Source organism: Schistocerca americana, chromosome 8 (assembly GCF_021461395.2).
Source record: "Schistocerca americana isolate TAMUIC-IGC-003095 chromosome 8, iqSchAmer2.1, whole genome shotgun sequence".
Classification (NCBI taxonomy): domain Eukaryota; kingdom Metazoa; phylum Arthropoda; class Insecta; order Orthoptera; family Acrididae; genus Schistocerca; species Schistocerca americana.
This window is the reverse complement of record NC_060126.1, coordinates 164,570,410-164,582,961: the sequence shown is the minus strand read 5'-3', so window position 1 is coordinate 164,582,961 and position 12,552 is coordinate 164,570,410. Positions and strand designations below refer to the sequence as shown.

The window sequence follows — 12,552 nt, the reverse complement described above, 5'->3', positions numbered from 1 at the left end:
TCTCAATTGAAATATCCGGCGAACTTGCTGGGCTGGATACAGTTACGCAATCACGAAGACCAACAGTAGAAATTCTCTTCATATGTGAGCAGATGTTATCTTGCAGAACTGTAAGCTGAAGATGACTTGCCATGAGGAGCGTAAAACATCGTTGACGCACCGCCGTGCTGTAAGGTTTCCGCGGATGACACCAAAGGGGTCCTGCTATGAAACAAAATGATACCTAAAGTTACCGTTCCTCGGTGTCCGCCGTGTGGTGGGCGACAATCATGTTGGTAGCCACGGCTGTCCAGAGCGTTTCCAGACACACCTTCGGCCTATAATCTCATTCCCTGGAGTAGAATTGTTGTCAGTGATGAGTCTTGCTTCGAAATGTTTCCATACACGCCCCAGGAAGCGGTGGCATATTTTACTCCTAAGGTGATGGATCCATTCTTGATTTCTTTTTCAATGGTTGTATCTCGTCAAGGAATAAAAACACTGACGGCAAAATAATAATAATAATAACAATAAAATAATAATCGCAACACCAAGAAAGAGTTACGCATCACAAACGAAATTTGGGAGGCATGTTTCTAAATCTGAAAATGATGTCTACGAATTCTTTCGCCAGCCACATATCAGCGGCGCCAGTAGTGCCACTGTGAGGATACAAATTAGATTTACTTTAAATACACGTTTTAAAGGTCGTGAGCGTTACTATCATGAGATTGGATAAAGACGTAATTATCAACATTTTACTATGTTTTAATGAGGTCGTGTTAGCCGGCCGCTGTGGTCGAGCGGTTGTACGAGCATAAGTCCGGAACGGTGCTACTGCTATGGTCGCAGGTTCGAATCCTGCCTCGGGCATGGTTGTGTGTGATGTCCTTAGGTTAGTTAGGTTTAAGTAGTTCTAAGTTCTAGGGGACTGACGATCTCAGATGTAAAGTCTCATAGTGCTCAGAGCCATTTTAACCATTCTTTTGAGGTCGTGTTATAAGGCTGCTAGAAGCTGCGTGAAGCCTTCTGCTGTATTGTAGGAAGACATGGCATGAATGTAGCCACTGTACATCATTGCTGGCAGCGGTGGTGACGAGAATGCACGGTCGCAAGAAGACCAGGCTTTGGACGGCCACGTGCCACTAACGACAGAGAAGACCATCGTGTTCGGCGTATTACTCTAGCTCATCGGACTGCATATGCAGCAGTAGTACGAGCAGCAGCTGGCACCACAGTGACACAATCAACTAACGCAAACGGTTCCTTCAATGAGAGCTCCGAGCCAGACGCCCGGTAGCGTGCATTTCACTGACCCCAAACTACGGACATTTGCAACTTCAGTGGTGTCAAGCGAGAGTTCATTAGAGAGCAGAGTGGAGGTCTGTCGTGTTGTCTGATCACAGCCGGTTCTGTCCCGGTGCCAGTGATGGCCCTGTGTTGGTAAGAAGTAGTCACTTGAGGGCCTGCATCCAACACGTCTGCTTGCTGGACGCACTGGAGCTACGCCTGGAGTTACCGTCTAGCGTGCAATTTTGCATGCAGCAGAAGCACTCCCGTGGTTGTTCCTCGAACCCTAACTGCAAATTTGTACGTCAGTATGGTCATTCCACTTGTTGTGCTGCCATTCATAAACAGCTATCCAGGGGGTGTTTCCCAGCAGTATAACGCTCACCCACATATCGCTGCTGCCACCCAACACGCTCTACAGATTGTCTACATGTTGCCTTGGCCTGCTAGATCACCATAATTGTCTCAGAAGACTGTTATAGCGTTATCCACACCGGCATTAACCGTTGCTGTATTGACTGACCGCCGGCCGAAGCGGCCGTGCGGTTAAAGGCGCTGCAGTCTGGAACCGCAAGACCGCTACGGTCGCAGGTTCGAATCCTGCCTCGGGCATGGATGTTTGCGATGTCCTTAGGTTAGTTAGGTTTAATTTGTTCTAAGTTCTAGGGGACTAATGACCTCAGTAGTTGGGTCCCATAGTGCTCAGAGCCAGCCATATTGACTGACAAGAACAACACGAATGAACCTCCACCCCACAAACTGACATCCGACACTTATACAACACTGAGACTTGGTTCTTAGGGAAAGCAGGAAAGGTGTGGAAGGGGCCTAATCTGTTACCGTTGGTTGCACAGAAAACAAATACAATTTTTTTTTTTTTAAAGCTCACAACAATCATTTTTTAAGTATTTTACTACACTGGCAGCTGAAGGCTTTATTAGAAGAATTGCAAGTTGTCGGCTTAAGGCCACAAGCAATGTTACACACAATCAACGGCTGAAGGCCTGGTTAAGAAGGTTCAAAAATTATTCGTCGGCTGAAGGCCAGAAGCAATTTCAAAAATACACAACGGCTGAAGCCCTGAATTACCAATAAGGTGGAAAAAAATACCAAAAACCCTTTTAACAATCTTAATAACTGTAACAAGTTACAGTGACGGCTGAAGGCCTTATCAAGAGAGAAGTGAAACTATTTGTCGGCTGAAAGCCACAAGCAATGTTACAAACAATTAACGGCTGATGGCCAGCAGCAATTTCAGAATACACAACGGCTGAAGGCCTGAATTACAGGTGAGGAAGGCAGTACACATTAACAAATAGTAAGATATTTTCTTCTTAACAATCAAAACGGTAACAAGCTATAGTAACCACTGAAGGCCTTATTAAGAAACACTGCAAATTATTGGTCGGCTGAAGGCCACAAACAATGTTACACATAATCAACCGCTGAAGGCCTGATTAAGAAGGTTGAAAATTATTCGTGGGCTGAAGGCCACAAGCAACTTCAGAATATACAAGGGCTGAAGGCCTGAATTAGCATAAGGTGGACAGTTACAAACAACTAACGTCTGAAGGTCGGAATTACAAGTGGGGAAGGCAATAACATGTTAAAACATTAGGTTAAATTTTAAACAAATATGACAACTTGTCCAAATAAGATGGAGTGATCCACAGACAGTGTTCCCTGGATCGACCTGAGGAAGGTGACTACAGCTGGGTAAGCGGTGAGACAGGCAGCCAAGAGTTGTACTCACGTAACAGGATGGCAACTCGCACTAGGGGTAGCTTAAGCGCCGACCGAGCGACTAACCAATCCGTCTAACGTCCGATCACCGGTACAGCGATGGAATATTTTTAGGCATGGTCGAAGAGGCGGACAGCACTACGTCTTCAGGAAAACATTCGCAAGGCCGACGGAAACACTAGAACCAAGGTAGACCTCCCAAAAACATATGCACAGTACAATTCAAGAGGCTGTCGAACTACACGCCGTATTGGACAGCATGAACACGACGAGGAAATGTACACTGCCGGAAAAGTACGCTAACCTCCAGGGCAGGCAACTGGGGCGTTAACGGCCACAAAGCAGGAAATACCGCTGGCTGCACTTTACTAATAAGAAGAGTGCTAAATCCAAACTAACATCAGGGAGTAGAAGGTGGCTGACAGCTTCCACCAACCTGACAGACCACTGTTGCGGCTGGTCTCACCGACCATGTGAGCAGCAACACGAAAACAACAGCAAGATCTGAAACAGTGGAGTTTTCAGTACTGGATATGGTTCACTCAACTTCAAACGTCCTGGGTTCGATCCGACAGTGCCTGCCCTCACGCTGCGGACCTCCTCGCTGCTCCGTCCGAAGCCGAACTGACTGACACACACGACGACCCGGAAATACTAGCCGTGGCACCAACGATAATTTCACAGTTCTGGCTATCGATAACCGCTGCTGCTGCCACTCGCGGACAAACAATACTAGCAAACTCAGTGGTGCCATTAACACAAGAAGGAAACAAGACGCCACTACCGCTATTACAAGACGCCAAGTTACGAACGGCAAGAACGCGGTTCAAACACAATTCATGCACGTTTGAATACTTTTATTCAACGTTCTGGGAGTCACACTAGTTATTGATGTATCAGCATATCTCATTTGCAATGGATTATCTCGCGCTTACGTTAACCAGCAATGTTAACCGCTTATATGTATTACATAAACAAATGTATTCCCAAAAATTCAGTACTCTACATTAACTATTTTTTGACGTAGCGATCTTTTTCCGTTAGTCTATAAAGACAATTTTCACCCTCTTCATCAGACTGCTGCAGCTTGTACGGGAAAGGGTTAAGATCCTGGATGGGACATTCGGTGAGACGAGAGTGCTTGCTAACAGACGGTTTGGAAGGGCTGGTTTGTGGGAGGAGATTGAGAGAAAGGTGCAGATTCAAGATGACAGACGTTATAAACAAGGCAAAAATCACGCGGACCTGAAGATGACGGCAAAAGGCAAAACATCCTGGAGAGTTAGTATGTGAAAACGTGCCTATGGGCAGAACAGTAAGACAACATCAGAGGTAGGCCTGTCCCCAATTTTCTTTGTTCTGCCCTTATCAGTCCCTGCTCTCATAGAATTGAATTCTTCTGCTTGAGATTCATAACGTTCAAACTGCATACTTAAGAAATTTTTACCTTTCATTATCCCGTGCCTTCATTTTTTTTAGTTTCCATTTCCAGCTGCTGTTGTCTTGAAGTTTCCTTGACTGGGGTAACAGTTAGGAAGGCACTGCAAAATGGCCCGTGAACGTGCCCCAACGCCACATTAGAATTAGTTTCGACCTACAGTAGTAACTTTGAGGCTTTTATATTATACAAATGTTCCTTGGAAAGTAGAATAATCTCCTGTAAACGAACATACATTTATTTATTCTCCGTTCTAAACTGTACGCTCCCTAGGAGCTTCACTATTTGAATGAAAAACGTTTAGTCATCTTGCACAAAAACTTAAATGTTACATGGAAAGGGACGCTGCATTGGCGTATGACGATTTGGGAATTTAGTTCGGTCGGGAGGCGCGTCATATGGGCGAGACGGTTAAGGCGATCATTCTAGATAAGAGTAGAATCCGGATTCGAGTCCCGGTCAGGCACAAGTTTGCAATTCGCGTCATTGATTAAGTGGTGCGATAAGACGTTCATTCAACTGGTGCTGTAAAGCCGGTGAGGGCCTCAGTAGATAGCAGTAATATTCTTCGATTGTCGGTCGTGCTCTAACAAGAATGGTCTCCGAGAAAACTGCTCTGCATAAACGTACTCCAGTCTCCCATGCTGTGAACTGCACGTACGTGTTGTAAGCGAAAACTGCTAATTGGCTCATGGAAAGAAAACTCTTGTAAAAGTTTCATAGTAGGTGCGCACACTCTTTATGATGGCAGGACAACTGCAGACCACACTCTTGCAATGCAGTAGGTGAGGTTGCGACATAATGCTCTCAAGTAACCTCTCACAACGCTGGAAAAGGTTCACGGTGAATTACTAAGCGTCTTTAATAAATTACATCAAAATATGATGATGTTAAAATACCATCAACGTGCACTGCACAAAAGCACACGGTTTCCCTATGACATTACTGAAGCCCGGTACATGTTATGTGGCCTTAGCGTCTTTAATCAATAGGCCGACTACGAAATGTGACCTATATGACAGGAAATCGCAAATCCAGTGGCACAACTCCGATGATACTCTGAAAACACGCAATTTAATTACAAGTCGCTTGTTAGGAGCGGTGTAGAAAGCTTACTGGACACCTACAAATATGGAATCAATTTTAGATCCTCTGTAGACACCTCTCATACGTCGTGTGAATAATGAAACAGCTCCGTTTCACACGGACGGTGTTTTTGTGAATTCTTTGGGTATAGTTGAGTACATCGGCGGAAGGATTAGACGCTGCACATAATGAGATGGAGAACAGCTCAAAAAATGTTCAAATGAGTGTGAAATCTTATGGGACTTAACTGCTAAGGTCATCAGTCTCTAAGCTTGCACACTACTTAAACTAAATTATCCTAAGGACGAACAAACACAGCCATGCCTGAGGGAGGACTCGAACCTCCGCCGGGATCAGCCGCACAGTCCAGGACTGCAGCGCCTAAGACCGCTCGGCTAATCCCTCGCGGCGGAGAACAGCAACTAGACATACTGCTGACTTTAAAACTGAAAAGATAAAATTATTACGTATTGTGGGCGTTAGGAATCTGTACAATAACGGTTTACTCCGTACTGTCACTGAGTCCACCATTTCGGTGACGCTCAATGAAGGTAAAAGTATCCTCAACTTTATTTAAAAAAGCTCATTGCTTTACTGGGTATGGTCGTGTTGGAAGTGCCATTACACAGGCAGCTGCGTGTGGGGCTACAGTTTTAGTATGGGCTCTACATAAAAGTGCCATTTGCCATTTTTCTCATTAGCATGTCATTGTCACAGGTTAAAGAAGCGATAAGCAACAGGATTGTCATCACCGAACATTTGAATTCACAGTCTGGAAATTATCAATCGACGCTCAAACAAGCGTCTCTTTCAAAGAATATCCTCAATCTACAGCTGTACAGCCGATTTTACTGTCCGTCTAGATTGCAAGTATTTCTGAATTTATGATCTATTTCGGTTCCACAGTTACTGTGGTGTCACCGCCAGACACCACACTTGCTAGGTGGTAGCCTTTAAATCGGCCGCGGTCCGGTAGTATACGTCGGACCCGCGTGTCGCCACTGTCAGTGATTGCAGACCGAGCGCCGCCACACGGCAGGTCTAGAGAGACTTCCTAGTACTCGCCCCAGTTGTACAGCCGACTTTGCTAGCGATGGTTCACTGACAAATTACGCTCTCATTTGCCGAGACGCTAGTTAGCATAGCCTTCAGCTACGTCATTTGCTACGACCTAGCAAGGCGCCATTATCATTTGCTATTTATCTTGTGATGCATCAGACCGATGTTCACCAATTATGGATTAAAGTTAAGTATTACAGAAGCTACGTACCTTTTTTACTAGTCTCAACTCCTTTAACTGTTCCAGACCTCACGCCAGCCTGCGTGAGATTAAACGCGTGCCTTTCGGCTATCTCATAGTGGCTTGGCTGTCTTGCCAAGTCACAACAGTTACCATCTTAAGATCTTAATTATAGGTTGTTAGAGAGGATGACTGTATTGGGATCCTACCTTCTGAAGTCGTATATTAATGTCTACCCTCAAAAGGCGGAAGAATCAGCGATGATCAACGGCATGAGATAACAGAACGCAATGAAAACTATTGCATTCAAGACACGGTAACGTGTATCAACAGAACATGTGGCCTGTAGCTGAAGAAGTGCTGTTATGATATCTCCATTGGCAAAAGATTCCGGATTAGTTCCCCATCCGGGACGGGACTGCGAAGGGGAGGTTACCATGAGTAAGTGGTGGAATGACCAACGACGGGATAACGTTCTAAGAAGCGGAGAATACAATGCCAGATCTTTGAAGGTAGTGGGAAAGCTGGGAAATCTGAAAAGTGTATTGCAAAAGCTCCGTGAAATGAAAAGAAACCAAGGACTTCAGGTCAGGCGAATATTGAGTAAATTAAACATCAGCAGCAAATATTATGACGTGGTACTTGTAGGATACGATATGAATAGGAAGGTAGAACAGGGAGTGAGCTACTGTGAACAGTTCTGTGATAGCGTGATTCTCATCAGACTCGTCAGCAAACCAAAGCCGACAACGACGATACAGGTATACATGACAACTTCACTAGCAGCGGACGAATAGGTAGGGAATGTATATGAGGCTATCGAACACGCAATTTAGGATGTAGCAGGAGACGAAAATCTAATAGTCGTGGCGGATAGGAGAAAAGTTCAAGGAGAAAGGTCAGTAGACAGGGTTACGGGAGAATATGGGCTTGGCAATAAAAATGAGAGAGGAGAAATGCAGAATTTTGTACTTCTCAAAAGGGAAACAAAGTAGCATGCCATACCTGGGTGTAACATTTTGTAGCGATATGAAATCAATCAATCTCATAGGCTCACCGGCGGGTAGAGAGATCGGTTTAGCCTGCAAAAGAGGTTGCTTACGAAACATTCGTGGGACACATTCTAGAATATTGCTCAAATTATGACTACCAGGAGGAACTGAACACGTACAAAAAACATTTTTATGAGTGGGGGAGAGTCAGAAAAGTGGCGGACGCTTGAAAGTGAACATGAACCATTCCGTGTAAGCCTACTCGTTAATTTCAAGAATTAACTATAAGTGATAAAACTAGGAATACGCAACAATTCCTTACATAGCGTTCCTGAATGTATCACAAAGACAAATTAAGATTAACTGCAGAATGCTCAAAGGACGTGAAATAACCATTATTCCTGCACCCCATATGCAGGTGCAACTGGAAGAAGCCATAATAACTGATAGAATGGAGAAATCCTCTGCCATGAGCTTCACATTCGTTTGCAGAGTATAGAAGTATCTGTGGAATATTATTCCATAAAATAGGATGCACATTTGCTGATAAACTGGTTGGATTGCTCTTGTAGTTGACATATTCCGACGTAAAGGTGGTACGTGTAGAACTGATACCGAAATTAATTCAACGATGGCCGGGTGTGAGAAAGACACCCGTGTTGAAGATTCCGTATAAAGTTAATTATGTGTATTAGCAGCTCAGCCGTTCAGGGAATGGAGGATCGACAATTTTTGCCTGTATCGACACTGGTACTGGCAAGATATAGGTTCCACAAGTTGCACGACTTAATAGAACGATATAATTTCAAGTTTAAAGTGGAATCAAGAATGACAAAATAAATATATTTTTGTGTGATATACTTATAAACGAACAATTTTTTTTTTGTTTTTTTTTACTTATAACCCGAAACCTTTCTTCTTGCCGAATTTCATGATTATACATCAAGAGGAAGTACTTTATAGGTTTTCATGAATGAGTTTGCGAGTATTACAATGTATGACTAACTGGCAGTATCTTTTGATTGAGTCGGCGTAATATTTTTACACCAGGAAAGAACTATAAACCTCAGTATGTGACATAAATTTCAACTTGGTACCTCAAACAGAAACAGGGGTCTTAGCAGACGGACGAACATACAGACAATCTGATAAAAAAAGTTAGTAATGTAATTATAAATGAACAATTTCGCTTATTTTCTTTGGTTCTAGTGAGAAACTCTGCTTTTTGGCATATTTCATATTTCTAGGTCAGTGGGAAATACCTTGTAGGTTTTGATGAGTGTGTTTACAAATATAAAAGTATGTGACGTAAATGGCCGTATCTTTTGAGCGGATCCACTTAGATGCAAACGTTTTCTATACCAACAAGGGACAATAGACATTAGCATGTAACAGAAATTTCAACTTGATAGTTCTGTCCGCTCCTATGAAAAAGGGTTTAACAGACGGACGGACGGACAGACAGACAGTCCGATAAAAACTAAAAAAAATTCATAGCATGTAAATCCAAATTAATAATTTTCGGATATGTCACTTTGGTTCCAGTGTGAAAACTTGCTTCTTGCCAGATATAACGATTTTTGGTCAACGGGAAGCACCCTTTAGGTTTTGATGACTGAATTTTCGAGTGTCAAAATATATGACATAAATGGCCGTAACTTTTGAGTGCGTTGACCTAGAAGCTAATGTTTATTTTATCGCCAAGAGACCATAGACCTTAGTATGTGACGTAAATTTTATCTTCATACGTCTACCATTATCTGTGAAAAAACAGGTCAAAACAGCCGAGCGGACAGACAGACAATCTGATAGCGAATGATAAAATAATCACAAACTAGCAATTGTCAGATTCTTTACTTTTGTTGTAGCGTGAAACCTTGCATCTTGGCGAATTTCATGATTTTAGTTCAACGGGAAGTATCCTCTAGGTGTTCAAGAGCGCTACTTGTAAAAACTGTGCCACGCGGGATTAGCCGAGGCGCAACAGTCATGGACTATGCGGCTGGTCCCGGCGGAGGTTCGAGTCCTCCCTCGGGCATGGGTGTGTGTGTTTGTCCTTAGGATGATTTAGGTTAAGTAGTGTGTATGCTTAGGGACTGATGACCTTAGCAGTTAAGTCCCATAAGATTTCACACACATTTGAACATATTGTGAACTAAAAACTGAGGTATAAATGACAGTCTCTTTTGAGTGAATTGACTGTTACATGACCAAGAGGCTGTAGACCTTAATGTGTTACGTAAATTTGAGTTTGATAAGTATACTCGTTCCTTAGAAAAACGGTTTTGAACAATCTGATAGAAAGACAGACAGACGGATGGACGGACGGACAGTAAAGTGATTCTGTAAGGGTTCCGTTTATACCGGTTGAGATATGGAACAATAAAAATGCATCCTGTTTAGATGGGCACTAAAATCTTACATAGTTATCCGCCCAGGCATGCTAAGATTATACGATAGTTTGAAATGACGATGCTGGAGACATGTTTAACACGTGGTCACGGCAATAGCAGTGCGGACTAGCACAAGTGCCCACGGCACCAGAACATACATACAGACGCCTGAAGCACGTCCGTGACTACCTCGGTCACGCACGGTAGGCACTTACGGAGCTGAGCAGCGGCGGCGTAAGCGACGAGCAGCAGCACAAGCGACGGCAATGAGGACCCCATGGCGGCCGCAGTTGGGATGTGACGTCAAGAGGTGGAGACTGGTGTGTGGCGTCGCCGGTTCGCTTGTTCCAAGTTTTAAGTGCGTGATCTCAAGGGCGATTCGCAGCACCTGCCCGCGCCTAGCGTTGCCAGCCGCCGTCAAGTATCAAGGGCACGGTTTCGCAGGAACAAGTAGGTTGTTCACGAAAAAGAAAAGCTCAAGGTGAGCGACGATCCCCGACGCGGTCGAGTCCACGTGCATGCCCCTTGAAGCGTGAAATAAAACCATGTTTTATTTCCCGTAGATGGAGATTCCACTGTGCACGCTAGCACACGCGAAGTACACCGAGCTCAAGTACAACGTTGCACCAAATATTGAGGCCCGACATGTTTGCCATTCACGCGAAGACGTACGCCGAACAACTGCTTGCAATCACTGAACACACAGTAAGAGGTACTATTAAAGTTATTCCAAACAAGCGACAAGTCTTTTGCTGGACCACTCCCCCCCCCCCCCCCAACACACACACACACACACACACACACACACACACACATACCGCCAATCTCCCGTTCCTTCAGTCAATAGTTTCCTTCAGTTGGACGCTTAGTAAGATATTTAAAAATAAATCTAGTATTCTTGGAGGGGTAGATTTTTAAAATAAAATAGCTTCCTAGATTTTTCTCTACAGCATTAAAAAATTTAAAAGAAAGTTAAGTTGCTTTTAAGATAATCCTGATTTTTTAAAGGTCTCCAGTGAAAGCAGAAACAGCTAGAGTTTTTGTATTGTTGTATTGTTTTAGCATAAATAAAAATATGTTATGTATCAAACTACGTCTAAAGGATTAAAATACAGCGTCTATTACTTTTTCATTTTGGTAATAGACCTTTTTAACACTATAATTTTAAAAGTATCTCATTTTCCACCTAAAAAAGTGGACAGGAATACAAAAAAATCTCATATTGTTAGATTTTTCGATACTCCGCAAGCCACGTGACAGCGTGTGATGGAGGGTACCCTGAGTACCTCTATCGGTTCTCCCTTCCATTGCAGTCTCGTATTGTTAGTGGAAAGAAATATTGTCGGTATGCCTCTGTGTGCGCTCTAATCTCTCTGATTTTATCGTCATGGTCTCTTCGCGAGATATACGTAGGAAGGAGCAATATACTGCTTGACTCCTCGGTGAAGGTATGTTCTCGAAACTTCAACAAAAGCCCGTACCGAGCTACTGAGCGTCTCACTTGCAGAGTCTTCCACTGGAGTCTACCTATCATCTCCGTAACGCTTTCGCGATTACTAAATGATCCTGTAACTAAGCGCGCTGCTCTCATAGGGTCTTCTCTATCTCCTCTATCAACTCTATCTGGTACGGATCCCACACCGCTGAGCAGTATTCAAGCAGTGGGCGAACATGTTTACTGTAACCAACGTCCTTTGTCTTCGGACTTCATTTCCTTAGGATTCTTCCAAAGAATCTCAGTCTGGCATTTGCTTTACTGACGATTAATTTTATATGGTCATTCCATTTTAAATCACTCCTAATGCCTACTCCCACGTAATTTATGGAATTAACTGCTTCCAGCTGCTGACCTGCTATAACGCAGCTAAATGATAAAGGATCTTTCTTTCTATGTATTCGCAGCACGTTACACTTGTCTTCATTGAGACTCAATTGTCAATCCCTGCACTTTGCGTCAATTCGTTGCAGATCCTCCTGCATTTCAGTATAATTTTCCATTGTTACAACCTCTCGATATACTACAGCATGATCCGCAAAAAGCCTCAGTAACTTCCGATGTTATCATTTATATATATTGTGAATGGCAGCGGTCCTGCGGCACTCACCTGCCACACACCTGAAATCACTCTTACTTCGGAAGACATCTCTCCACTGAGAATGACATACTGCGTTCTGTTATCTAGGAACTCTTTAATCCAACCATACAATTGGTCTGATAGTCCATATGCTCTTACTTTGTTCATTAAATGGCTGTGGTGAACTGTATCAAACGCCTTACGGAAATCAAGAAACCCGGCATCTACCTGGGAACCCATGTCTATGGCCCTCTGAGTCTTGTGGACGAATAGCGCGAGGTGGGTTTCACATGATCGCCTTTTTCGAAACCTATGC

The 12,552-nt window shown here is 43.6% G+C and overlaps 1 protein-coding gene across 2 annotated transcripts in view; it reads right to left on the bottom strand.

Annotated features, from left to right (window-relative positions):
• The window catches only part of LOC124545440 (protein takeout-like), a 102,967-nt gene extending 92,434 nt beyond the window's left edge, over positions 1–10,533 (bottom strand). For both annotated transcript variants that reach the window (XR_006967630.1, XM_047124363.1), the window contains exon 1: positions 10,377–10,533. Coding sequence is in view for 1 of the 2 variants with exons in the window: in XM_047124363.1 (XP_046980319.1) it covers positions 10,377–10,440 (64 nt within the window). In the remaining variant the exon portion in view is untranslated. The remainder of the gene's footprint in view (positions 1–10,376) is intronic.
• Positions 10,534–12,552: the final 2,019 nt, after the last annotated feature.